We start from the raw sequence: 25,641 nt of genomic DNA on the forward strand, positions 1-25,641 counted from the left end.
CTCAAAAAAAAAAAAAAAAAAAAGGATCAGACCGAGAAGCTCGTTGGCAGGGGTTGGCAAGGGACCGAAGACAGTGGACAACGAGGAGGGTTTGGACAAAGCTTTGAGCTTGGAAAGGGCAAGACAAAAAAGTGCCCATCTAGCAAACCTTTGAGACAAAGAATGGAGAGGACTTGGTGGCTTATGAAATATGGGAGAAGGGGGACCCGGATGTCACCTAGGACTGCAAGGCACCTCACCTGGGTGGAGGTGGCAGCAGTGACAGACATTTGTCCAGTGGAGTTACAGGGGTCAGGAGTAAAAGGAGACGAATTGCTGAGATTGTCCTCGGCCACACTGGTTGCAGGTGACCTGACCGTGGGACAGACCCAAGGCTTCCTGGGTCCCCGGACTGTGATCTCCAGGAAGGAACATAAGCTGTGAGTCAGCCCCAGGTGGTGGAGACTTGTCACACCAGCCCAGCACCTGAATGCCATCACTGTGAACTCCTGACCCCAGCCCCAGCTGATGTTGGGGATGCCCACATCTCAGAAAGAAGGGAAGCAGGAGGAAGAAAGTCTGGAAACTGTTGCCATGCCCCCTGTGGGCAGCAGGGCAGGCCTAGGCTCCGTTTTCAATGAAACACCTTGATGACACTAAGAACCAGTTATGGGGAGGGAACTTTTTATTTGAAGCAAGTGAATCATAGCATTGCCCCCCAGTGCCCTGGTATCCTGCCACAAGGAGCATCACACCATCTGGGCACAGGGCAGGGCCACCCTTGCCCACTCCCTCTCCACTAGCCTGGCATCTCAGCAGACAGCAGAGGGCAGCAGAAGCTCAGCTCTTGGGGCTCCTCCCACCAGCTCCCACCCTGTCCACTGAAAGACAGTGCCCCTAGGGGGCCTCTGTGGATTGGCAGTGCCAGGGCTGCAACATGCCCTCAGGACAGGCTCCACTCTGGGCGCCCTCACAGGTGGCTTGGGTGCTTGCAGCTCGGCCAGCTCTCGGATCCACCCAAGAGGCCTGCCCAGCTCCGGGGCCATGTCCCAAAGACAGGGTGAACCAGGGGATAGTACCAGCCTGAGGAAGCGACAGCTCTGGGAAGAAAAGCAGAAAGGCTTTCAGTTGCGGGGGCCTCTGTCCATGGGTGAGCTGGGATTCAGGGCCAGGAAGGAAACGCCAAGGAGAGCAGAGGCAGACAGCGCTGGAAGCTCTCCGGGCTGCTTCTGCTGCTGTTATTGCTTTGGGCAAAGGGGCTTTGCCCCCAGGAGGCCAAGCAGGCCCTCAAAAGCTGGCACCGCCATTCTCATCCTTATCAGTTGCAGGGGGGGCACGATGGGGGTGAGCAGAGGGGATCCCCTCCAAGCAGAGAGGCAAAGTAACAGAGGCGAGCCTGGTGGGCAGCACTGATTCTGCATGTATGCACACGTGCCCTGACATGTTTATAGATGGACATGGGGTGAGGATGGGGCGTGAGTGTGTAATTGAATGTGTCCATCCCCATCTACATGAGCATGCAGATGGGGCGGGGCAGGGCTGAGTGCACCCCAGGGAAGCAAGAGCAGTTGAACAACGCCTGGAGCACTGACAGGAAAGACCAGGGGCAGAAAGAGAAGCTTGGGGACAGGAGGAGGCGGCCCCTCTCGCTCCCAGCACCCTGCACCACTCATACGCATGAGACTGGGGGCACAGCATGGGGAAGGCTGTAGGGGGGAGGACCTGCCCGATAGGGTCACGGGAACTGGGCGCTGGGTGTCCCAGGGGTGCCTGGTGTTCATGCTGATTACAGTGATGACGCATGTCCCCCGGGCCAGTCCACAGGGTGTGCCTGTGCACACTGGGCGTGTGCGTATGCGAGGGCACGGATGCAGGTTGGCCTCCTGTCTTCACACAGGCCCATGTGCTGCTCACAGAGGCCTCCACCCAGCCTCCAGCGGCCACCCTGAGGAGCCCAGAGGCCTCGGCACCTCGCTAGGCACTGAGATCCACTACAACATGTCTGTACACCAGTGTCTGTCCCTTGAAGCTGGGGGCCAAGAGCAGCTGGGCGTCCCCAGCAGGCATGTAGCAGAAGGCCCGAGGGGCCTGCACAGCGAGCTCCTGGAATCGTACAAACTTCTGTCGCCCTTCATCCCACTGGTAGATCTGGGTGAAGGAGAAGTCGCTGCCCAGCGCCAGGTATCGGCGGCCACCCACGAGGAAGGGCTGCAGGGCCAGCGAGCCCCGGGAGGGCAGGGCCTGCACCTCGGAGAAGCGGGTACCTTCCCAGCGCAGGATCTTGGAGTCACCGATGTAGCGGCTGAGACACAGGTAGCTGTCGCGGCCGGCACGAAAGTGTTTCACAGCCTGGGCATCAGGTACCTGGGTCACCTCACCCTGGGCCACAAACTGCTTCTGGGTGCGACTCCACTGATAGATGACGGGTGCCTGGGAGCTGCTGGACACGATCAGCCTCGGCTTGCCCTCACCGTCCACAAACTCCAGGTCCGTGTCGCGGTGCCAGGGGTGCAGCGCCTGGTGGGAGTAGAAGCCATTCTGGTGCCAGCGGTAGAGGCTGGTGGCACCTGCCTTGGAGCTGTCGGCCACGGCAAAGTACCAGTCACCGTCGATGCGGAAGGCCTCTAGGTCATTAGGTTTGCGCACGCGCTGCGGGTCAATGTCCTGCAGCTTGGTGAAGCGCGTGGTGTTGGGATCCCAGTGGTAAATGTAAGAGCCGCCAAACAGCTGGGCCACGACCACATACAGCTGGCTGTCCACCACCATCGGCTTGCAGTGCACTGCAGAGGGGGCTGTGCCAGGACAGGGGCAGGCAGCATCAGGCAGGGCAGCTCCCACTCCATCCCACCCCCTCGGAGAAGGCCATCACTTCCAACCTTGGACAGGACCAAGACTCTGTGCTATACCATTCCACCCATACGGAAGTTCACCCACTAAGCGCTCAGTGCTTTCCAATTGATTCACAGCTGATACCCAGTTTCATATTACCCTTGTTCCACCCATACCCCTAGGGCTCAAATATAAGCTGACACTGCCCAAAATAGGTGTCCCTCGATATTGACTTGTTGCTTAACCTTAATGTCAGTTATTGAATTTCTGTGGTGTGCAGGTAGCCACTGTGCTGAATGTAAGCACACGTTACATCGATGAGGAATCCATCACGTTGGAAAGGACCCTGTGATTTTTGTCTGTTTCACACAGAAAGAAACTGAGGCTCAGAGAGAACAAGTGACTTGCCCAAAGCTACCCCACTGGCAGTGGCCAGGCAGGGAAGGGAGGAAGAATCTGAGTGGATCCACAGTGGCGAGAGAAATCTTAGGTATACCCAAGACTCGCTGTTTGCATAACGGCGCATGAAAACACAACCTCCCAAGAGTTCTCACTTTTGAAACGGCTTTTATGTACAAGAATGAGTGCCCATGTGCACCCATACTCTCAATCGGCTTCATCAGAGCCCTTCTTGGACACAAGCACATGAAACCACGCACTGCCCACGTGTCCTGGGGTCTCCAGCTGCTGCCCAGCATCTCTACCTTGACATCTCCAACTCACCCCTCTTTCCTTCTCACTACCCCCCCACGTTTCTCCCAAAGAAGTTTTCGCAGAGCCTCAGGCTCTGGCAGTCACTGCCTAAATCCCTTCTTTGGGCTTGGTCTGCCCCGCCCAGATGCTAATGACTCCCATGCCACCCCCCAGCTCCTGTTTTTCCCTCAGACTCTCCTGGCCTACACACCCATACAAGCACCAGTCATGGCTCACAACTCACAATTGAGCTCCATACCCATCGCTGAGCCTGCCCTCTTCCTCCTCTGTTCTTGGTTTCAGCTGTGGCTCCACTAGTCTCCCAATCCAGAAACCTGGCAGTCATCCCTAACGCCTTTCTTGCCTCCACTTGCCCCTCCCTGATCAGTCCTCAGGTCCCAACAAGCTTCCCTTCTACTTTCTAGTAGTGTGTATGTAGATTGGTGTTAGTTTCTCCTTAAATGTTTGATAGAGTTCGCCAGGGAAATTATTGGGGCCAAGAGGTTTTTTGGGGGGAAGGTGTTTTAGGTTTCCTTTTTTCTTTCTTTCTTTCTTTTTTTTTTTTTTTTGAGACGGATTCTCACTCTGTCACCCAGGCTGGAGTGCAGGGGCATGATCTCAGCTCACTGTAACCTCTGCTGCCTGAGTTCAAGTGATTCTCCTGCCTCAGCCTCCCGAGTAGCTGGGATTACAGGGGCTCGCCACCACTCCCGGCTAATTTTTGTATCTTGAGTAGAGACGGAGTTTCGCCCTCTTGGCCAGGCTGGTCTTAAACTCCTGACATTGTGATTCACCCGCCTCAGCCTCCCAAAGTGCTGGGATTACAGGCATGAGCCACTGCACCTGGCCCTTTTTTTTTCTTTAATACTGATTTCAAGTTCCTTGATGGAGATGGAGCAATGTAAGTTTTCTATTTCGTCTTGTGTCAGTTTAACCCTCCTTTTAAATCTCTCCCTCCATCCTCACTACTACTGTCTCATGTCCAGGCTCCAGCACCCCTCTAGCAGACAGGCACATATCCCCCTACTATTCTGCCCTTGTGTCTTGCCCCACACCTAGCCTTTTCCCATGCAAAAGCTCTCCAAAGTGCAGACTGGATCACACATTCTGCCCAAACCCTGTCAAGGGTTCACCCATCTTGAACCTTATCCCTTGTCATACAAGCTGCTTATGATTTGCACACATACACACATTCGCATACTAAGGCACCGCACACCTCCTTGACTTTGTTCATGCTTTTCCCTCTGCCAAAACACTCTTCCTATTTTTTTTTAGCTCCTAGCTAAGTCTCCTCCAGCCTTCAAGACTCAGCTCAAAGTCAGTAGATCTAAAACTGATCTCAACAGTCACACCTATCCCCTCCTCCTCATTTCCCAGTCCATCTAATTATTTAAGCCAGAAACCTGGGCATCGCCTCTGAGTCCTCTCTTTCTTTTATCCTTTAAGACTCAGCTTAGATATCGCCCTACACCAGGAAGCCTTCCCTGATTGCCCGGGGTAGGCCTGTCCTTTGTGCTGCTAAGAGCATCGTGTTTGTATCTCCCTTTTAACACCTGCCTAGCATATGGATGTTATCTGTGTACATATTGGCCTCCTTCCAAAGACTGGAAAGTTTTTGTGGGCAGAAGCTATGTCTCCTCTATCCCTCTACCTACAGGAACTCAACGGGGTTGAACGATGAAGCCCACTCTCCCTCCCCCTGGCAAGGGCCAGCAGAGCCAGGTTGGGCGCAGGTACCTGGGATTCTATCATAGTCTCGAAGCTGCCGCTCGACGTAGTCCCACTTCAGGATGGTGCAGGCACTGACACCTGGCTGGGCCAGAGCCAAATAGAGGTCGCTGGAGTAGAGGAAGGGCTCAGCCGACACTGCTGGGAAGGACAGGGTCTGGTACAGCACGAAATCTGTAGGGATGAGAGGCGTGTGACTCAAGACCGGAAGGGGAAGGGAAGGGCTGCGTGGGGACAGTGGTTGCTTGACTGCTGCCGTTGAGTGTTGTGGGGCAGGGTGGGGAGGGCTCATGCCTGTCAAGCTGCCTTGGGGTAGGCATGGACTGACATCCAAGGCAGGGGCGCCTCCTACCGGTGGTGATGCAGTCGAACTCCCGCAGGGGCAGGTCCTGGACCTTGTGCTCCTGGAAGCGGGGCGGGCTGGCGCAGTAGATGGGCGCCACCGTGGTGTTGGTGTGCGCCAGCCACTCCACCAGCCACTTCACCTTGCAGTCGCAGTTGAGGGAGTTGCCCCGCAGGTCTCTGCATCATGAGGGCAGAGGAGGGGGGCACAGAGAGGGACAGGCTCTCAGGGCTCGGCCCACCCAGGCCCTCCAGGTTTCCATTAGTAGAGCTGGTCGAGGCTGCTTCGAGTTGCTCACTTGCGTCTTTGTACAGATTAGAGAAAAGTTGCCCTCTGGCTGGATGCAGCTCCGCAGACACAGGCTTGGCCAGCAGTGTGGAGCCAGTTTCAGCCCTTGCTGAGCTCTTCGGTCAGGCTAGCTTTTGCAGTGTGCAACTTGCACAGCTATATGTTGCATCCCTGTTTCTCTAAGCCTCCCACAATCCAGGCTTTTATTTTCTTATAAATATGATAAATGAGTGTGGCTATGCTACATACTACTATGTGCTGTATATAAACTACTATACGCCACTACTCACTTGAGACCTTCAAACACTCCTCCCTCATTGGACTTTAATGTAGAGTCCAGTCAAACATACATTTAAAGAGCACACGTTGACTGGGTGCAGTGGCTCACGCCTGTAATCCCAGCACTCTGGGAGGCCAAAGCGGGCAGATCACTTGAGGTCAGGAGTTCAAGACCAGCCTGGCCAACATGGTGAAACCCCATTTCTACTAAAAATACCAAAAAATAGCCTGGCGTGGTGGCTCACGCCTGTAGTCCAAGCTACTCAGGATGCTCAGGCAGGAGAATCACTTGAACCTGGGAGGCAGAGGTTACAGTGAGCCGAGAGGGCACCACTGCACTCCAGCCTGGGCAACAGCATGAGACTCTTGCTGCCTAAGCTGGAGGGCCATGGCGTGATCTATTCTCCTGCCTCAGCCTCCCAAGTAGCTGGGATTATAGGAGCCCACCACCATGCCTGGCAAATTATTGTATTTTTAGTAAAGATGGGGTTTCGCCATGTTGGCCAGGCTGGTCTCAAACTCCTGACCTCAGGTGATCCACCCGTCTCAGCCTCCCAAAGTGCTGGGATTATGGGCATGAGCCACCATGCCCAGCCTTAAAAAGCACATTTTTAAAACAGGCACTCATGGCATCTCCGGTGCACTTTGAGAGAAATTCCAATTTGGAAAGCTACCATCTGTATCTAAGTCCACCTCGCCTTCTCAGGGACCCCCCAAGACCCAAGCCCTCCCAGCCTCTCAAGACCTCATGACCATCCCAGTCCTGACTCCCATGCCACTCCCTCCAGGGAGGCACCCTCTGCGGCACTGTTGGAGGAGACAGGACTTGGGCCTTACAAGTCGTTCAGGATGTCCAGGGGCCGAAAGATGTCTCTGGGCAGTGTCTGCAGGTTATTGTTGGCCAGCGAGCTGCAAGAGAGACATCTGGGTCATCTGAAGATCATGACCATGGCCAAAGGCCACAGGAGAGGTGGGGCTTCAGTGCAGTGTGTGAATGCATGATGTACTCACAGGTGAGTCAAGGACTTGAGTCCTCGGAAGGTGAACTTGGATAGGGCCCAGATGTCATTGTTCTCAATGAAGCTGGGGAAAGCGAGAATGGGCCTCAGTTGTCACTCAGGATGCCAGACCCCCAGCAGCACTCGCCCTATGCCTCAGCCTAGATGTCAGCCCATGTCCCCAAGACAGGTTTCCAGATGGAGTCTGGCATCATCAAGCCCGTAGGGACAGGGCGTCAGGTAGGGTGGGGGCAAAACGAATGAAATGACCCCCTGCTCAGGTCCTGCCATCGTGGGATGCAAGACCTATTGCCTCCCATCATCTCCCCATCCCGAAGCCTTCTCGTCCACTCCCCACCCAGACCCTTGGCCGTCCAGGCCTGGGGTCCCCTCCCTTCTGCTTTCCCACGGCCCCCTTCCGTCCCACACACAGATATTGCAGGTGCGACAGTCCCGTGAAGGCATTGTCTCCGATCAGTGTAAACTTGTTGGAGTTGAGTAGCCTGCGGAGACAAAGTTGGAATTAGAGATTTCAAGAGTGTGCCTGCTGCCCCAGCCCCCAGCCCGCTGCCTCAGCCCTGGGCTTCCCAAAGACCTGGCTGCCCTGCTGCCACCCATAGGGACCCCATGGGAATCCCTGGGCCACCTGGGCAACAAGACCAGGTAGGAGCCTGTTCTGGCCCCAGAAGCTCCCAGAGTCCCTGTCGGCTCCTAAATATGCGCCGAGGCAGGGCTCTGTTGTCAAGCCGGCTCCTTGCCTGCCCCCGTGGCATCTCCTCTCCCTGTCCCCCACCCTCATTCTGTCCCACTTCAACCCCTCATGGACAACTGTCCCTCATGGATGACATCTTGTAGAGTTTGAGACACTCCTGCTATCCCTTTCTTTCAGCCCCCAGCTCTTTCTGTGATCCCTGATTCCCGGGGTCACCTGTCTCTAAGATGACCCCACAGTGCCCACGCTGGGTACTGACCCAGGCTATCGCACCCAATCCCCTTGGGTATCCAGAGGAGCTGAGCCCATCCCCGATCCCCCCTGCTTGGCTTCTGTACGCCGTCTCTAGCTCTCCTCCTGTTGACCCTGACTCCCATGACTCCAGGCTGCCCCGCCTTTTGGGTACATCCTATCAGAACAGAAGCAAGGGACACCTGCATCTTCATCTCCAGAGGCTGCTTCTGTCCTCTCTCTGTCTCCCCAGCCCAGGATCTGTCCCCTGCGACCATCCCCACAGTCCCCCAACCCTTTCCCAAGGCCCTGTCCATACAAGAACTGCAGCAGTGGGAGGTGGGAGAACGCTCCATCCTGAATCTCTGAGAAGGCGGCATTCACCAGGGTCCTGCGGAGACACCCGAGTCAGTACTGTGGGGGCTGCAGGGACTGTGCTGAGGCAGGGAGAGGTGGACAGGGAGGGAGTGGCTTTTGTACTCACTCTGGAAATGCCCCATTTCACCAAGCTTCCTTGGCCCCTACCTGTGTCTTTCCTTTCTCCTCCCAAATTCACCCCCTGCCTTCGCCATGGTCCTCCCCTACTGCCTCTTGGGGCACCCATGGCCCCAGACTCAGCTTCCCTCTTAGCCAAGAAAAGGTTCCATCATCCACACCGTCGTCATCATCATCCAAACACCCACAATGTGCTGGGTGCTGTTGAGAGATGGGACATGGGGGTGGTGGCTGGCATCCTGGTCCCCAAGGACCTCACAGCCTCTCTGGTTCCACAGACAAGGGGAGCCCCTGAGGCTGGCTGCTGCAAGTGACAGGCTGGCCGGGCTGGGTGCCAAGTGCCTGGCCAGTGGCAGGCATGTGCCCCAAGCCAGGGTGCTAGGAGGGCATAGCTCATTCCCACACTGCCCTGCCTGCCACCCTCCTCCCCCATAAGGAGCCCTCCCCTACCCTTGGTGTGACATCACAGACAGGGGCCCACATGCTCGTGTAAACAACCCCCCCCCCAAGTCCCGAGCCCAGCACACAGTAGGTCTCATTGATGCTCCTGGCAGTGATGATTCATTCTTGGCGGTGAACTCCTGCTTTTCCCAGCCATGGCCGCTGAGCCTGCAAAACTGCAGAACTCGCTGCCCACTGGTGCCTGGAATCTCCAGTCCTAAGGACCCCTGCGATCCCCTGGTCTCTACACTCTGAAGGCAGGGAGCAGGGGTTCTCCTGTCCTCTCCCAGAGCTGTCATCGGCCTCCTCTCCCTCCCCACCCCCCAAGGCCAGGGCTGGACACTCACAGGGAGATGACCTCCGAGGGCAGGTTCCTGGGCACTGCCTTGGAGTCCACGCAGAAGGCGGTGTCCCTGGTGCAGGAGCAGCTGGGAGGGCAGGGGGGCGTCTTGGGGGGCCTCTTAGCGCTGACTTGCGGCATGAGGCAGAAGCCAAGCGCCAAGAGCGCCAGCAGCCTCGGTCCCGGGCCCCGCCTGGCCCGCAGCCCCGCCATGCTGCCCGCGAGCTCTCCCGGGGGCCCGCGGCCGCGTCCCCCGCCCCACCGCTCCCGCAGCTGGGCCACCCCGCGCGGGCTGGCACCTCCTAGCCACCGGCAGCTGCTGTGGCAGCCCGGGACCCGCCTGTGGACTCCTCCTGCCCTCGGGCGCCGGCTGCGGTCCCCTCCCCTGCTCGCTCCCGCGATCCGGCTCGGAGAGACGCGCGGAGCGCAGAGCTGGAGCCGCAGCCCGGGCTGACCGCGCCGGGTGGATGCGGACTGCGGCGCGGGCGGCGGGGGCGCGCGCGGGGCGGCGGGGGGAGGCCCGGGCCTGGGAGTCGCCAAAGGGAGGAGTGGCCGCTCCGTGCTCTACCGGGCGGTCTCTGGGGCCATCCGCGTGTGTGGCTGCGCGTAAGTGCAACCGTGTGAGCGTGTACTTGTGCCTCTGTGTGCTGGGCACGACCGTGCGCGCCGGTGCTCACCTGTCTGTGCACGGGCACATGCACACACCGCCTTCTGGAGGAGCTTTGGGGTGAGGGATCCCTGTGCTTCTGGGTACCTGGGTTTCTTTGCATATGGGGACACATCCCCTAGGCAGAGCCAGGGGCATGTCATGAGTGACAGACGCATATCTAAGTTAGCAGGCAAGATTAGAAGCACAAGGGCGTCCTGGAGGAGTCTGAAGTGCGCTTCTAACTGGATTCACATGTTTTTCCACGCGCCGCTGAACAGCATGTACCTTTGTGTCAGCATGAGCTGAGAAAGGAAATGCAGCCTCTGGAGCTGGAGTGGGACTATGTGGAATTCTGGAACATTTCTCACTGCTCAGCCACAGCCTGTTGGAGCTGGGAAGCGCGCTGGATGTTTTCCAGTCCAGCCCTTTGTCTAACAAATGAGGAAACTCAGGCCCCCCAAAAGAGGCTGGCTAAGCTTGCTATGCATCTAGCATGTGCTCTGTACTTTCCCTACTTCATCCTCTCAATCGTTTGAGGCAGGCGATAGTAATTCCCTTTCACAGACAAGAAAAGCGAGGCCTGTCATAGGGGAAGAAAAGGTATCAGCAGGGATTTCCGCCCACTCTGCCCAACTTGACCATTTCCCGTCGTCCTTCTATGTGGGCCTCTTCCTAGTATGCCCCTGGGAGACCAGGGGTCCTTGAGAACCTTTCGGGGAGTGTCTGAGGTCAGAACAATTTTCCTAATGTTGTTAAGACATGATTTACCCTTTTCACTTCTATTAAGCCCCACATTGAAAAGATTTCCAAAACTGTAAAGCAATGACACTCCTCTCTAATTTTTTTTGCTTTGTAAAATAGTTATATCCATTAAAATTATGATTTAGTCATAACATATAATGGGTTTATTACTGATCTTTTAAATTAATATGTAAATAAAACTAATTTCTCAGCAACTATCAATAGATGTTTCCCACATAAACAAAAGCTCTTTAGGGTCCTCAACACTTTTTGAGAGTATTAAGGATCCTGAAACCAAAAAACTTGAAGACTACTGCTCTATACCATATTAGGTCCCTGTTGAAGGGGGATGACTGTCCGAAGAGCTTGTGGGCTCAAGGCAACGGGAGGCTGGCTGTCAGCTGCCTGGGCTCCTAGTCTCGTGCCCTTTCCACATCAGTCCAGGGAACGGAGACCACTGGCTTTAGGATGCTTCCCCAGCTGTCCCCAGCCTTTGCCAGCAGGGGATTCTCTGGTCTGAGCTTAAGTTGTGTTCTCCCAGCCAGGGATGCCCCTGCCCTTTGATGTCCACTTGCTGCCACACATCCAGCTGCCTTGCTGCCCTCCCCATGCCAGCTTGGGTGGAGGGAAGCAGTGGGGGTAGGGAGGTGGCTGGGGCAGCTGGGCAACTGTCCCCACCCGTCCCTGGCACGGCTCTGCCCAGTACACAAAGAGCAAAGTGAATCTTGTCCCAACCCCTGCAGCTGAGGGGCTGGAGGACTAAATGGGGAGGCCCATGCAGAAGAGGTGGCCACCGTGCGCTGTCCGTCACCCACGGCTCTCGGAGGGGGTCAACCCAGAAATAGAGAGGGTGAGTCTGCACTGTATTCGTGGCTAGTGAGAGGTGCCTGAGAGGATGACGTAGATGATGCTAATGACGATGACTGGATTTCACACCCAGGATGTCATTAAGTCCTCACAACAGTGTGATGAGGTGGATAGCTAGGACCTGACCCATTTCACAGACGAACATACTAATGCCTAGCAAAGCAGGTTGACTCCTGCTGAGTCCCAGAGCTGGCCAGTGGAAGCACTGAGACCTTCACATACTGAAGGCAAGCACTACTGACCGCTGTTGGGGTTGGTCTCATTGTTGACTATCATTAAGTGTTGGCTGTTTGTGAGCTTCCTGCCCAGTGGCATGTTCAAAGAAGCCTGTGGGAAGCATGTGCCTTTCCTTTCCAGGGCCCACAGTTGGGCTGGAAGATAGAGCAACAAAAAGCACCCATGTCACCGATGAGAACATTTATGTGTGCCAAATGGCGGGTGGAAGGTGCCACAGAGAGGCTGAGGATTTCAGAGGGCACCCTGAACTGGAGTGAGGTCATAGAGCAGGTGCCATTGGCTCTTGGCCTGTTTGGGTGGGTGGCATTCAGAGAGATGGAAGGCCAGAATGCAGGGTTCACGCCTGTAATCTCAGAACTTTGGGAGGCTAAGGTAGGAGAATCACTTGAGGCCAGGAGATCAAGGCTGCAGTGAGCTATAAAACTGATTGCGTCACTGCACTCCAGCCTGGGTAATAGAGAGAGATCATGTCTCTAACTAACTAACTAAATAAATAAATAAATAAAAATAAAAATAAAACCAGAGATGTGGAGAGGGATTGGAGGTGGGCTTTCACGAGGGAGAAATGGCTCAAATAAAGGGCAAAAAGTGAGAAGGCTGCAGAGAGGGCTGGTATGGAGGAGGGGAAGGTTGGCGCACCCAGCTGATGACAAGAGCAGGCTCGTGTGTTTCCTTCTCCAAGGAACCCAAGACCTCCACCTGGTTGGTGTGAGCCCTCCAGGAAGCAGGCACCCTTCCCCAGCCCTCAAGCAAGCAAAAATCCGGGTTTAAGAAAGAAGGAGGAGAAGCAGCAGCAGCAGCAGCCACAAAGCCTGTGACAGCTACAGCCCAAGGAGACTGAAGCAGGGGAGACTGAAGGCCTGAAGAGCAGAGGCTTCTTTCAAAGAAAAAGACCCCTCTCCCAGCACCCAGCGATGACGGCAAGCCCCACCCACAGTGCCTGCTAAGAACAAGTTCCATATGAGGATAACACGCCTTCCCCCCGAGATGCCCATAGGGACCCCGAGATGCCTGCAGTGCTTGGCTCTCCCGCTGGCCAGCTGCCCACCTGGCTGGGGCCCAGTACTCGTGAGTCAGCCGATCAATCCCAATGTTGCCAGGACGATGGGGGTGGGAGCGGGGGCCCTGGGGGAGGGCAGGGGTGGGCACTGCGGGAGAGCTGTCTCCTACATCTGGCACCTGCACACAGCTGAGGCCGAGCTGAGAGGACACTTCTTCAGGCTCCCCCGCCTCCTGGCATCCCTCCCCTCCTTTCACTGTCCCAGGACACTCTCTGGCTGCTGGAGTCTTAGGCAAATATTTAAAGGGGCAGCTAGGGGGTGAGGAGGGTGGTGGGAGCAAACACTTCCTTCCCTTTCTCGCTTCTCAGGGGCTCTCAGCTCAGATGCCATGCTATTAGGCAACCTGGGGACTGAAGATCCTCCAGGTGGAGAGGGAACAGGAAAACTCGTCAGCTCATGACCGAAGGGCAGGGCTCAGGTGGGAAGGGGCCAGGGCAGGGGACAGGAACTGAGGTGGCATGTTAAAGGTAAAGGATAGGAGCTGGTTAGGCGTAGTAGCTCATGCCTACAATCCTAGTACTTTAGGAGGCTGAGATCACTTGAGCCCAGGAGTTCAAGACCAACCTGGGCAACATGGCGAAAACCCAGCTCTACAAAACATATGAAAATTAGCTGGGCATGATGGCACGTACTTGCAGTCCCAACTACTTGGGAGGCTGAGGTGGCAGGATCACCGGAGTCCAGGAGGTCAAGGCTGCAGTGAGCAGTGATCTTGCTACTGCACACCCGCCTGGGTAATAAAGTAAGACCCTGTCTCAAAAAAAAAATAGATAGAAGGATAAGAGAGCAAGGCCTAGAGAGGGAGGCGTGGACTCTGCCTCAGTCACCTGAGTTTGGAGGTGAAGGGACTTCAGAGACCACCTGGCGCAAAGAGTGAAAGGGAGCTGAGAGGAAGGGTGAGTCAGTCCAAAGTCATGGGCAGATGTGACCTTGTAAATACGCAGAGATGGCTTTGGGGAAAGCAGTAGGAAAGAGAGATAATGGAGAAGGAGACTGTCCCAAAAGTTGATCGTATTTGGGTGAGTAGCATTCTCATGGCAAATTTAGGATCAGAAGATGTAAAAGGGAGTCTAGGGGGTGGGGTGTAGACCACAGGGTGAGTGGGCTGATTTGAGGATAAGGAGACTGGGAGCCCGCCAGTGACCAGAGCCAGCCCTGTGTAGGGCTGTCCAGGTGGAAGAAAACAGTGTCAGACCTGGAATCTGCCATCAGCACAGTCTGCAATTGACAGACAAGCCCACAGCAAAGAAGGAAGTACTGCACATGAGTAAGAGCTTGCCACCGGTGGGGCAGAGTTTCCAGAATTAGGAAAATAATGACTGGGGGCCAGTTTGAGGTTGGTACCAGATGTGTGGGAGGAGGCAAGGTGAGAGAAAGAGTGCTTGAAGTGGGAATTCGGCCCTTGCAGGGAAATGCACATTTATGAAATACCCAAAACTGATGTCAAAGCACCTCCTGCCTTCAGCAGAGTCCCCTCAGAGTCTACAGGCGCTGTCTCCAGAACGCGCTTCCTGGAGCGCATCCCTAGGCATGGAGAAATTCTGTTGGGAAATGTGATGGTCAAACCTTGGCCACCCACGAGGTTTAGGCTGGCAGAAGAACAAGCAAAGCCACAGGGCAGCAGGAGCAGGTGCCAGCAAGGAAGGCAGGCACACCAACGAGATACCCATGATGAGAGGTGCAGATGCCCCAAGGGCAAGTTTGCTCAGCTCACCTAGGTTTGCTCTTGCTGGGGCTAAGAGGACTCATGTGCCCGGGCCAAGGGCCCTTGGGGGCTCTCACAGCTGGCTTATCTGGGCTTTGGTTCTGGAGGGCCAGGAACAAACAGGCTTCAAAGCCAAGGTCTTGGCTGGCACACAGGGGGCCTGGTCCTTCACCTCTGTCCTCTGTCCCTACGGACACATATAAGACCCTGGTCACACCTGGGAGAGGAGGAGAGGAGAGCACAGCGCCTGCAACAAGATGGATGTGGGCAGCAAAGAGGTCCTGATGGAGAGCCCGCCGGTGAGAGAGAGGAGACAGAGAGAGAGAGAGAGAGAGAGAAAGAGAGAGAGTGTATGTGTGTGTGTGTGCGTGATGTTTGTGACGGGCCCTGCCTCCTCTAACCTCCCTGGCCTGTTTCCTTATCGAGATCCATTCACTCAACTAACCTAGGGCTGTGATAAATCAGCATGGGGACACCAAGACCACTAAGCCAGAGACCCTTGGGGAGCAGTTCATGGGCCGAGAGCCACTATAGGGGTTGATGGAAAGGGCTGTTTGTAGACAGCCCCAAGTAAGAAGCCATGAAATACATCAGAGGTCAGGGGACACTTCACAGAGAAAATGTCACTCCTACTTAATGAGAGTGATCACTTGGGGAACAGAGAGGGGCTGGCCATGGCTGGGATGCCAGGGGGCTGCGGGAAGCTCAGGAAGAGACAAGTGAAGCAGGCTCTCTGGGGTCCCTCAAAACTAGACCCTGCTTCTCAGCTTCTGTGTGTCTATGGGTTTGTTAGAATCCAGGCCGTCTCCTCCAAGAAGCCTCCTCTGATCTCAGCCCTTCCCTGCCCATCCATCACATCAGCTGTCCAGCCCTAGGTGGCCATGGGAGGGTGTCCAGCTTGTGCAGAGAGAGGAGGGGATGCCCTCATGACCTCATGCCAGTCTCCCTGCCTGCCCCACCCTGTCAGGACTACTCTGCAGCCCCCAGGGGCCGATTCGGCATCCCCTGCTGCCCAGTGGACCTGAAACGCCTTCTCATCGTGGTGGTGGTGGTGGTCCTCGTCGTCGTGGTGATCGTGGGAGCCCTGCTCATGGGTCTCCACATGAGCCAGAAACACACGGAGATGGTGAGAGGTGTGGGATGGGGCGGTAGTGGGCACAGGACATGCTGGACAGAGTGGCTGGGTGAGAGCGGTGTCAGGAAACTGTCCAAGGGGAGTGGAGGGGAGGCAAGGGGCACAGCTAGAAGGAAAGAGGCAGGAATCAGGTTGCAACTCAGCCCAGGCTTTTCCACAAGGCCCCTGTCCTGCAGCAGGACAGCCGGCTCCCTCCAGCACCTGGTTCCACTCAGCCTCCCTGAGCTCTCGGGAAAGAGGGAAGCACATCTGAGTACAGAGGTCTGAGTATGTGGATTGGTACCGCAGGCTGAGTAGGAAAGGGGAAGACCAGGCAGCTCTCTGCGCTTTCCCCAGGTCCTGGAGATGAGCATGGGGGCACCGGAAGCCCAGCAATGGCTGGCCCTGAATGAGCACCTGGGTACCACTGCCACCTTCTCCATCGGCTCCACTGGCCTTGTGGTGTATGACTACCAGCGGGTAGGTATGCCCAGACCTCCTGACACTGGGATTAGTGACAAGACTCTGCTAGAGTCACCCAACTGGGCCACTTCATCCACATCCATCTGTCCCCTTCTCCAGCCCTTTTTGCCTGAACCCCAGATTCTAGTATGACTCCTGTGCCCAACCTAGACAGAGCTGGCTAAGGATCTGGATCAGGGAGCGAGCAGGGCAGGAACCCCCGAATGATCACCAGCATTCTGTGCCCAGCTCCTGATCACCTACAAGCCAGCCCCTGGCACCTGCTGCTACATCATGAAGATTGCTCCAGAGAGCATCCCCAGTCTGGAGGCTCTCACTAGAAAAGTCCAGAACTTCCAGGTATGTGTGTGAGTGAAAGGAGTGGGCAGTCTCCCTGCCAGGCCTGCTGGGAGGAGTGTCTGAATGGTGGCTATTTGTCATCTGTAAAGCACCGTTCCTCGTGGGCTGCGGACTGACTACCCCTCTTCATACTCACCTGCACGACTCCTTTCTTACCCACCCTGCTGCCAAGCTGCTGGGCTCAGCTGAGCCCACTCACCACCTGGGGGCTTCTGACTCCAGCTCAGTCCCCCTTTCCTGGTGAGAAAACAGAGGCTCAGAGAGATTGCCTGACATGCCTGAAGTCCGACAATACGGGCTACACATGGGATAGAAACTCACTTCCCAGATTCCAAATGGAATGCTTTCTGCAGGCCAAGCCCGAAAAGCCAGCCCCTAAGCTGGGCCAGGCGGAGGGGCGTGATGCGGGCTCAGCACCCTCCAGAGGGGACTCGGGCTTCCTGGGCATGGCCGTGAGCACCCTGTGTGGCGAGGTGCCGCTCTACTACATCTAGAACTCCTCAGGTGAGCAGGTGTGATCCCAGGGATCCTGATCAGCAGTGGAGGAGCCCTCGGGCCATCTCCCCTGAGCAGTGGAGGAGCGCTCAGGCTGACCAGGCGCTGGGGCGTCCATTGAAGCCAGGTCATCCAGTGAGCTCAGGGGAGGGGAGGCTCATACCAGTATTTCCCACTCCTGGAACCTTCTCTGTCCAACCTCAACATTCCTTTACTTCACAGGGTCAGTGGAAGCCCCAAGGGGACAGGAAACGCCCCAAGAAAAGGGTCTTTTGCAACTTTTGCAGACAGGCAAGAAGCTGCTTCTGCCCACACCGCAGGGACAGGCCCTGGAGAAATGGGAGTTTGGGGAGAGGATGGGAGTGGGCGGAGGTGGCGCCCAGGGGCCGGGGAACTCCTGCCACAACAGAATAAAGCAGCCTGATTGAAAAGCAAAGGGTCTGCTTCCATCTTCCCGCAGGACGCAGTGCTGCCCCGGCGGCGGCAGGCCAGAAAGGGAAGGGGTTTGAGGGAGCAGAGACGGGTTTGCCATTTTTCCTCTGTCTCAGGGCGCTGGGGGACTGGGTCCACTCCGGCGGAGTAGAGGGGCTTGCCGGGAGCCATCCACGGGCTTTCGGCGCCCTCCAGCGGCGTCTCCGGAGGAGGGAGAGACGCCGAGACAGCGAGAGAGACAGAGCGCAAAGAGCGAGACGCGAGAGAGCGAGGGTCCGAGAAGGGGAGCAAGGGAGACGTGGGCTGAGAGACCTACCCGAGGCGGGGGCTAGGGGCAGGGGCGGCGCGAGAAACTGACAGCGTGTCCCGCGGCGGGGCGGGGGCTCGGCCGGGCGCCCGCGGGGGACGCCGCCGCTAGAGGGCACCTCGGGAGCGGCAGCTCGCCGGGCACCCCGGGGGACCGAGCTCCCGCCCCGGCCCCGCGGCCCGCGCCCCGGGCGGCCCGAGCCCCCTCCCCGGGCGCGCGGCTCCCCGCCTTCCCAGCCACGGCTGGCGCGCGGCCCGGCCCGGCAGAGCACAGTCCCGGCCCCGAGGGGGGCCGAGCTCGGGCGAAAACCCGCCCTCCAGCGAGCTCATTTCCCTAAAACGGGGGGGGAGCGGGAGGGAGGGAGAGAAAGAAAGAGAGAAAAAGAAGGGAAGGGAGAGGGAGACGGCTGGAGCCCCAGGACCGGCGCGGAGCCGCGGGCCGAGCGGGGGGCGGGAGACAGGAAGGAGGGAGGCTAGCAGAGGGAAGGGGAAGAGGTCGGGGAGCGCGGGCGGGAGCGGTCGCGGTCGCGGTCGCGATTGAGCGAGCGAGCGGGCGAGGGACGCCCTCCCCTGGCCTCCAGTGCCCGCTTCCCTCGCCGCCGCCCCGCCAGCATGCCCGGCGTGGCCCGCCTGCCGCTGCTGCTTGGGCTGCTGCTGCTCCCGCGTCCCGGCCGGCCGCTGGACTTGGCCGACTACACCTATGACCTGGCGGAGGAGGACGACCCGGAGCCCCTCAACTACAAAGACCCCTGCAAGGCGGGTGAGCGCCCCCGGGTCCCCCGGCGGCGGGCCAGGCGGGGAGGCGCGGGCGGGTTCGGGTTCGGGGTTGGGGGAGGACAGTCCAGTGTGGGAAGCCGGGAGCTGCCTGGTTGGCAATGCAGTGGGGAACAAAAGAACGAGGGGGAGAGGAAGGGGGGTTTGGGGGACTTTTCGGACTGAAGTTTTGCTGCTGGTGGAAGCTGCTGCCGCTGCCTCTCATCTTCCCAGAGGATTCCTGGGGAAGTCTCCTTGGGTCCCGGGAAAACCTGCGGGCAAGGCTGCCTTTCCTTCTGTAGGAAACTTTTCCGGCCAAACTCCTGTGCGTGTGTGTGTGTGTGTGTGTGTGTGTGCATGAGTTTTCTTTCCCCTTCTCCCCCCATCTCTCCTGCTCCAGGAGCTGGGTGTTTCCCAGCCTCTATGGGCTGCCCTGGGGCTGCACATCTGTCCGGCCTGGAGCTGGGAGGCCTGAGTCTCCAAGGAGCAGGTCCCGGAGCCACCACCCAGCCCAAGTGAAAGAAGAAATTTTGCCAGGGATTCCCTGAGATCGTGCTTTCTGCGTATCCCGTGGTTTAACCAGTAGCTGCAGCTTTCTGGGACTTAGGAGACAGCTGTCAAAGTCAGAGAAGCCAGCCCAGACGGGGGACTTGCCTTTGCCCCTATGTGCCCAGAGACCCCTGCCAAGGCTAAGTTGGGGTGGAAAGAGGGAATACAAAGAGAACCCAGATATTGTATATCCGCTCTGTCACCCCTGAGACACCAGAGGCTAATTAGCCGAGGTCAGGGCCCCGGAGTGTGTGTTTGCCTGTATGTGTGTGTGTGTTCTTTGTCTCTATGTAACCCCTTCACTCCTGCTGGGCCCAGGAGGGTCCTGCCCCTGGAATGACCAGATGGCCAGGCACTCAGGCCATTTGCCCAATTGCGTGACCCTGAGCAGGCTGTTTAGGGACACACAGGGACAAGAAAGCAGAACTTTTCCTCGACTTCCTGCCTGACTTCAGCTCATCTCCAAATAGCCAGAGCCAGGGGAAGTGGCACGGATCCTAGAACCGGACTGCCTGCGTGGGGCACAAGGGGCGGAAGAGCAGGCTGCTCTAATCCTGGCTCTGGGGACCCTGTTCAGGGAGTCTCCCAGGAAGATGGACCACAGGCAGGAATAAGAGGCCCATCCAATGGAGATCAGGGCAAATGCCTCAGCCCTTCCCCCTCCACACCTGCTGGGCTGAGCGTAAACCAGGACATTCGCTGTCATCTTTCTCGCTGGGTGCTGGGAGTGGGCACAGGGCAGAGGGGACTTCCCATGGGCTTTGAAGGCAGGCACATCTAGCTTCCAGTCCTGACCCCGCCATTCATGATAGCTGTGCCCCCTGGGAATGGTAATTATCATGTCTGAACTGCAGTTCTCACACCTGTAAAATGGAACTGATCATACATCTTTCCACAGAGTTTGTGGAAAGGGTTAAATATGAGAACATACATAAAACACTTATTAGTGCCTAACACGCAGTCAGCACTCAATAAATGTGGGCTCCCTACTCCTTGTCTTCTGTGCCTCAGACTCTCACTTCATTTTTTTGAGGGGTGTGGGATTGCTGGTGTCTCTTTGTGCCTCTTATCCATCAATCCATCAGAACATAATATGTGTTACGGCCTGGGATGGATGTTGTGGGAGGTACTGAGATGTACAAGCTAGGACCCTGCCCTCAAGGAGCTTACACTCCATTAGGGACCCAAGACACCTACAGACATAATCAACAACACAAATCAAGCCACACTGAATGCCACATTGGAGGGTAGGACGCTAAAGGCTCAGGGAGTCTCCTGTCCCTCTTCAGCCTGGTGGTGGCAGAGAAAAGTGATCACAGCAGGCTGGGAAGGTCTGTGGGGTCTTCATGAGCATTTGGGGCTGGGGCCAGGCCTTAAAGAATGGTGGAAAGCCATTCTGATGTCTTTCCCTTCTTGTTGCAAATGAGAGTGATTTTCAGAGCAGCAGGAGGCTGAGGGCTCTCCCCCCCCCAGTCTCAGGTTTCATGCTAGGGTGGGGCTGGCTGAGTTGGAGCTGCGAGTAAGGGTTCTGGAGAAAGCACTCCAACTGGGTGAAGTGAGGCTGGGCAGGGCGGGGGGGGGGGGCGGTGCTGGGCCAGGCCTGGGGGCAGCTGAGAGGGCCCCGGAGCCTGACAAGGCCAGGACTTGCATCAGATCAGGCCTCCCTCTCCGGTGTGACTGATGCTTGAGACCTGCTGCCCACCTCTGAAGGAAACTCACATGGGCGTTCCCAGGCGCTCACACCCACGCCCCTGGGCGACTGCCCTCCAGACAGCAGTCCCTGGGCTCTGTTCTCCATGTTGCCTTCTCCTTTGTGACTTTGCTTCTGCTACCCTCTGCAGCCCCGACCTCCAGATGCTGGAGGTGATGACGGCAGGCATGGCTGTCCCTGCTTCTTTTCAAAGCCTGGGACTGAAAGCTCCTTTGACTCCCACAGCTTACCTGTGACCTTTTGTGTTGCTCTGAGGATAGCCAGCTCCCTTCATTGGAAGTCACCTCTGGCCATTAATGGCCGAGTTATGATTGCCATTGTAGTAAGGGCAAAATTAAGACGCTTGCTACCCTGGAGACGTTCCTGGACTTTCTGGGCGAGACCAGGACAGTGCACAGGAAGCCAGGCTGGTCTGTTTGTGTGCTCAGAACTGGTGCCACCAAGCCCTCACTAGCCCTTGCCCAGGAAGACTTTGAGGCAGCCCTGATTTCCTGTATGTCAGGATGCCAAGCCATGAAGGGGGTCCTTCTGCAAGATTTCCAGCACTGTTTGGCTGCCCCAGGTGACCAGCCAACAAGCCCCCTGGGAGACCCTGGAGGCAGGAATTGGGACGCAGTTGATCACATAAGCAGAGAAGCCCAGGGGCCTGACCCCACGGGGTTGAGGCTGGAAGCATGTCGTAGCCAGGTCTGGGTATTGGCCCTGTGCCAGTGAGGCCCCTGCTACCACCTCAACCTCATCTGGCAGCCCAGAGTCTGCAGGAGCGGGAGGGGGCGGTGCTCATCAGCCCACATCCTCACCCCACCCAGGGGACTGCCTGGCCTAGGTTTGGACATCAGAGAGCCATAGGGGATTAGGGTACACCCTCTGAGGTCGAGAAGCAATCTCTCACCAGACCATGTTCCCCCTCTAGATAGCTGAGTCACCCCACCCACCCTGGCCCCTACCCCCTGACTCACCTTCTGATTTCAGTGCCCCAAGGGAGGAGGAAAAGACTTACACTCTCCCTGGGCTCTAGACGTTGGGGGAGGGGCAGTGGGATTCCCCAGGAAGGAGGGATTCTTAAGAATTTTAGGCTGGGTGCAATGGAGGCCAAAGTGGGAGGATCACTGGAAGCCAGAAGTTTAAGACTAGGCTAGGCAACACAGCAAGACACCCATCTCTACAAAAAAACCTTACAAATTAGCTGAGGATAGTGTCATGCACCTATAGTCCCAGCTACTTGGGAGGCTTAGATGGGAGGAGTCTGAGCACGAGAGATCAAGGCCGAGTCCAGGAGCTGGAGGCTGCAGTGAGCTATGATTGCGCCACTGCACACTAGCCTGGGTAAAATAAGAGACCCATCCAATGGAGGAGATCGGGTGAATCCTTCAGCCCTACCCCCTCCACGCCTGCTGGGCTGCGGGTAAACCAGGACATTCGCTGTCATATTTCTCGCTAGGTGCTGGGAGCTGGGACTGGGTGACAGAGTAAGACTCTGTCTAAAAAAAGAAAAATCTAGTTTCTCCAGAGATTTGGAGAGAAGATATTGGGGTGGGGGGAGTAGAAGCAGCACTCTTCAGACCACTGGGAACCTCCTAAGGAGATCCAAGAGGGTCAGCTAATCTCCCTCCCTCCCTCTCTGTCTCACAGGAGTGCATCCCTGTCCATTTCTAAGTACGCCCTTGTCCTTTGGGGGGTGTGGCCTGTGAAACGCGGTGCATGCCTGCAGTTATCTGTGTGTTTGAAAACACAAGGTCCTGCATGGGAAGAGGTTGAGTGTTTGTGCACATTTGTGGGTGTGTCGCTGCCTTATGGGCAAGCCAGTTCACCCATGTGGAGGGGTCTTCCTGAGTACATACAGGTATGGGTGCAAGCATGCACCTCTGCAGAAGGGCACATACGTGATGAAGTCCATCCACATGTTTGCAGGGGCTTGGGTGTGTCCTCCCTCAGCTAGAAGCTGTGTTTATGTGATGGGACATGCATCAGTCCTGCACATGTGGCTCATTACACCAGCCAGTCTCCTCTCCCCACTTCCCCAGAAGCGGATGCCTTGCCATGCCCTTGGGGAAGAGATGAGTCCAGAGGTTGACCTGGAAGAGTGAGATTCTTCCCAGGCACAAGCACATAGCTGGGCCCAGCCACAGTCCTCCCCGCAGGTTTACAGATGGAAAACAACACAAACATTTTTTTATCTTGTGTTGAAAATAACTACTACCCTGACCATGACCCAGGGCTTCCTTTGAGTAAGGAAAGACCTCTTGGACTCCTTAGCATCCAGATTCCCTCACTTCCCCAGAGGGGACCCCAAATGCACAGGGCCCCAAAGCCCAGCTCCTGCCCCTAAGGCTCTCCTGCCCACCTCCTCTCTCCCCACCCCCACTCGGTTCCCACGCATTCTTCAGTCATGACATCCTCACCCCAGGAGCTCAGCAGCCAGGCCCAGGCCCTGCCCTGCCTTGCATTTGCTCTGCCCTGATCCTACACTGGTCCTGGGTCCGCAGGCCAGCACAGTTCCGTGGCCTCTGCCCTGGGGTTTTACTCAAGGAGGGGTGGGGGCAGCGAGTGTGGGCAAGCCAGCATTTCCTGAGGAGGTCTAGAGCTGACCTTGAGCTTTCGGGTTGTTGTTGGGATAACATTAAAGTGGCAGGTGGGTGCTTACCATGCTGCATGCTCTGTGTTAGGGGTTTTGTGTATATGTCTTATTTTATGCAGTAATCCTAGGAGACAGATTCTGGTATGTAGGACAACATTGAGGCTTAGAAGAGTTTACATGACTTGTCAGCCAATAGTAGCCACTCTAGGATTCCAAGAAAGACCTGTCTGACTCCAGAGACCTTGCCCTTTGCTCTATGTCCAAAGATGATTCTACATGTCCAGCCACACCTGTATGTGGTGATGCCTGCGGGTTTGGGTGTGGGAGCCTGCAGGTGCAGTATCTGTGTAACATGCGTAAGTGGGGGGCATTCATGTGGCACATGCAGACCTATGTGAACTTTGGCGAGTGTGAACCCACTGCTCCTTCCTTGGAGAGTATCCCAAGAGTGGCTAAGGCCACTCTTGCATGTCACCTGAGAAGCATCTTCTGTGGCTGTCCCATCAGTTGCTGAGCCCAGGCCGTCTGCCGAGGATGGCAATTTAGGTAAGAGATGCTTTCTCATGGGGTGGAAGAGATTTGGGGCCACTTATTGGCTGGTGACCTTGAGTGAGTCATTGCCTGTCGTAGGCTCAACGGTTCTGATCTCTAAAGTCAGGGAGGTGGGCTGGAACCTGGCCACTTAGGTTATCTCTCTGAGGGTTTCTAATGGGATACTCCTCTGCAAGAGTATGGTGTGGAGTGTGGCTTACTAGGCATGTTGTGGGCAGGCCAGGATTAAATTAATTAATGGGAAAGCACTTTGCCAATTGGAAAGCATCACATAAATTTCAACAGATATTTACATAAGATGTCATTATCACGACTACTACTGGCTTAATGGGTTCAGAGTTTGCAGCTGGTTTGTGTGTGTTGGAGCTTGTGCATGCATGTGGTTTTTAGGACTGTCTGTGACTGCGTGTGTAATTCGCTGTGGATTGCCTGTCTATTTTTGTGTATATGTATTTACAGTAGGGGTTCTAGACAGTGCGGTGGTCACTGGACTGGAAATGGGGAGTCCTGAGTTATACATTCAGCTTTTCCAGGAACTAGCAGTGTAGTCTCAGTTAAGTTGTTTCTTTTGGGACCTCAGTTTCCTCATCTGTAAATTGGAAAGTTGGCCTTGATGACTGCTACAGTCACTCCCACATTCTGTTGATCCTGTCTAGGTGAGGGTGTGTCTCTGAGCATGTATTTGCAAGCCAGAGAATATCAGCATGGCAATTCATTCATTCAAATATCCGGAAAGCGCAGTGCTGGGGGCTGCTTTTGTGTGTAAGGATGTGTGTCTCTGGCTTTGATGGCTTTGCATTGGATGGCAAGGGTGTGGATGTCACCATATGTCCATAGGAACACTAACGTTGGGTGTCTGATTGTGTGTGTGATGAAGTCAGTGTGTGTGTGTGTGTGTGTGTGTGTGTGTGTGTCTTCACCAGTGGGGCCGACTGGGGAGGAGAAACCTGTGTAGAAGGCCTCAGGGTTAAAATAATTTGTGTAATGTGACCGCCAGGCCTGTATAGCACTCTGCCTGGATGAGAAGCAGATGTCGCCATGGGTGGAGCTGCAGGGAAGCTGCTGTGGGTCCCACCTCCAGCCCAGCCTCTTGCCTCCCCCAGCCCAGCCCAGCTCAGCGTGCAGTTCCCATCTGAGCACTTTCCAAAGCAGCCAGTTCTCTGGCCTCTGCTTTCTTTTCTCCAGACTTCTCAAAAGGAAGACAGACAGTTCAGCTGGGTCTCTGGAAACATCCCTCCCCAGCTCCAGATACTGGAATCAGAATGGCCCTTTAAAGAGGCTCTCTTCCCCTCTGGCCTTTCTGCTTGGGTAGTCTAAGACTTGGAATAGAAATGATTTGAGAACTATTAAGTCTTTTCCTCTTAGCTGGGAAGCTCCCAGAAGGTATCTTCATTTCCCAAAGATGCTTATCTGTTCCAATGAAAATTAGAGCATTTTGGCTGGGTGCTGTGGCTCATGCCTGTAATCTCAGCACTTTGGGAGGGTGAGGTGGGCGGATCACGAGGTTAGGAGTTCGAGACCAGCCTGATCAATATGGTAAAACCCCGTCTCTACTAAAAATGCAAAAATTAGCCAGGCATGGTGGTGTGTGCCTGTGATCCCAGCTGCTCAGGAGGCTAAGGCAGGAGAATTGTCTGAACCCAGGAGGTGGAGTTTGCAGTGAGCCAAGATTGTGCCACTGCACTCCAGCCTGGGCAACAGAGCAAGACTTCA

At 56.1% G+C, this 25,641-nt stretch overlaps 3 protein-coding genes and 1 long non-coding RNA gene across 7 annotated transcripts in view; 3 read left to right on the forward strand and 1 right to left on the reverse strand.

Moving 5' to 3' along the window:
- Positions 1-640: 640 nt before the first annotated feature.
- LGI3 (leucine rich repeat LGI family member 3) lies at positions 641-9,853 on the reverse strand. Its single transcript, XM_017549667.2, has 8 exons — positions 9,364-9,853; positions 8,400-8,471; positions 7,569-7,640; positions 7,151-7,222; positions 6,977-7,048; positions 5,582-5,751; positions 5,239-5,403; positions 641-2,771 (listed from the first exon to the last, which is right to left on the reverse strand). Exons 1-8 carry the CDS (start codon positions 9,567-9,569, stop codon positions 1,954-1,956), a joined length of 1,647 nt encoding a protein of 548 aa, XP_017405156.1. The 5' UTR covers positions 9,570-9,853; the 3' UTR covers positions 641-1,953.
- Positions 9,845-12,913, forward strand: LOC119474244. Of its 2 annotated transcripts, XR_005203532.1 has the most exons (4): positions 9,845-9,962; positions 10,570-10,733; positions 11,971-12,120; positions 12,533-12,913. It is a non-coding gene; the product is annotated as an uncharacterized LOC119474244 (long non-coding RNA). The 2 variants fall into 2 exon arrangements; XR_005203531.1 differs by lacking the exon at positions 10,570-10,733.
- Positions 12,914-14,752: 1,839 nt separating this feature from the next.
- On the forward strand, positions 14,753-17,483 carry SFTPC (surfactant protein C). Its single transcript, XM_017549672.2, has 6 exons — positions 14,753-14,915; positions 15,584-15,742; positions 16,088-16,210; positions 16,442-16,552; positions 16,906-17,056; positions 17,270-17,483. Exons 1-5 carry the CDS (start codon positions 14,874-14,876, stop codon positions 17,044-17,046), a joined length of 576 nt encoding a protein of 191 aa, XP_017405161.1. The 5' UTR covers positions 14,753-14,873; the 3' UTR covers positions 17,047-17,056; positions 17,270-17,483.
- The window catches only part of BMP1 (bone morphogenetic protein 1), a 50,987-nt gene continuing 42,828 nt past the window's right edge, over positions 17,483-25,641 (forward strand). For 2 of the 3 annotated variants that reach the window (XM_017549668.2, XM_017549671.2), the window contains exon 1: positions 17,483-18,545. In XM_017549668.2, the coding sequence (XP_017405157.1) occupies positions 18,398-18,545 (148 nt within the window). In that variant the 5' untranslated portion in view covers positions 17,483-18,397. The remainder of the gene's footprint in view (positions 18,546-25,641) is intronic. The other variant, XM_017549670.2, reaches the window with a different exon arrangement.

This window comes from Cebus imitator, unplaced genomic scaffold (assembly GCF_001604975.1).
Source record: "Cebus imitator isolate Cc_AM_T3 unplaced genomic scaffold, Cebus_imitator-1.0 Scaffold221, whole genome shotgun sequence".
In the NCBI taxonomy this organism is placed as follows: Eukaryota; Metazoa; Chordata; class Mammalia; order Primates; family Cebidae; genus Cebus; species Cebus imitator.

What these genes read in the sequence shown, in the direction of transcription:
- LGI3 (XM_017549667.2), bottom strand. Translation starts at nt 9,569, where the DNA reads ATGGCGGGGCTGCGGGCCAGGCGGGGCCCGGGACCGAGGCTGCTGGCG. An exon ending in CTGTCGCACCTGCAATATCT is followed by an intron (nt 7,223 to 7,568) that starts GTGTGTGGGACG and finishes CGCTTTCCCCAG; the next exon opens with CTTCATTGAGAACAATGACA. An exon ending in GTTCGACTGCATCACCACCG is followed by an intron (nt 5,404 to 5,581) that starts GTAGGAGGCGCC and finishes TCATCCCTACAG; the next exon opens with ATTTCGTGCTGTACCAGACC.
- SFTPC (XM_017549672.2), top strand. Translation starts at nt 14,874, where the DNA reads ATGGATGTGGGCAGCAAAGAGGTCCTGATGGAGAGCCCGCCG. An exon ending in TGGTGTATGACTACCAGCGG is followed by an intron (nt 16,211 to 16,441) that starts GTAGGTATGCCC and finishes TTCTGTGCCCAG; the next exon opens with CTCCTGATCACCTACAAGCC. An exon ending in GAAAAGTCCAGAACTTCCAG is followed by an intron (nt 16,553 to 16,905) that starts GTATGTGTGTGA and finishes TGCTTTCTGCAG; the next exon opens with GCCAAGCCCGAAAAGCCAGC.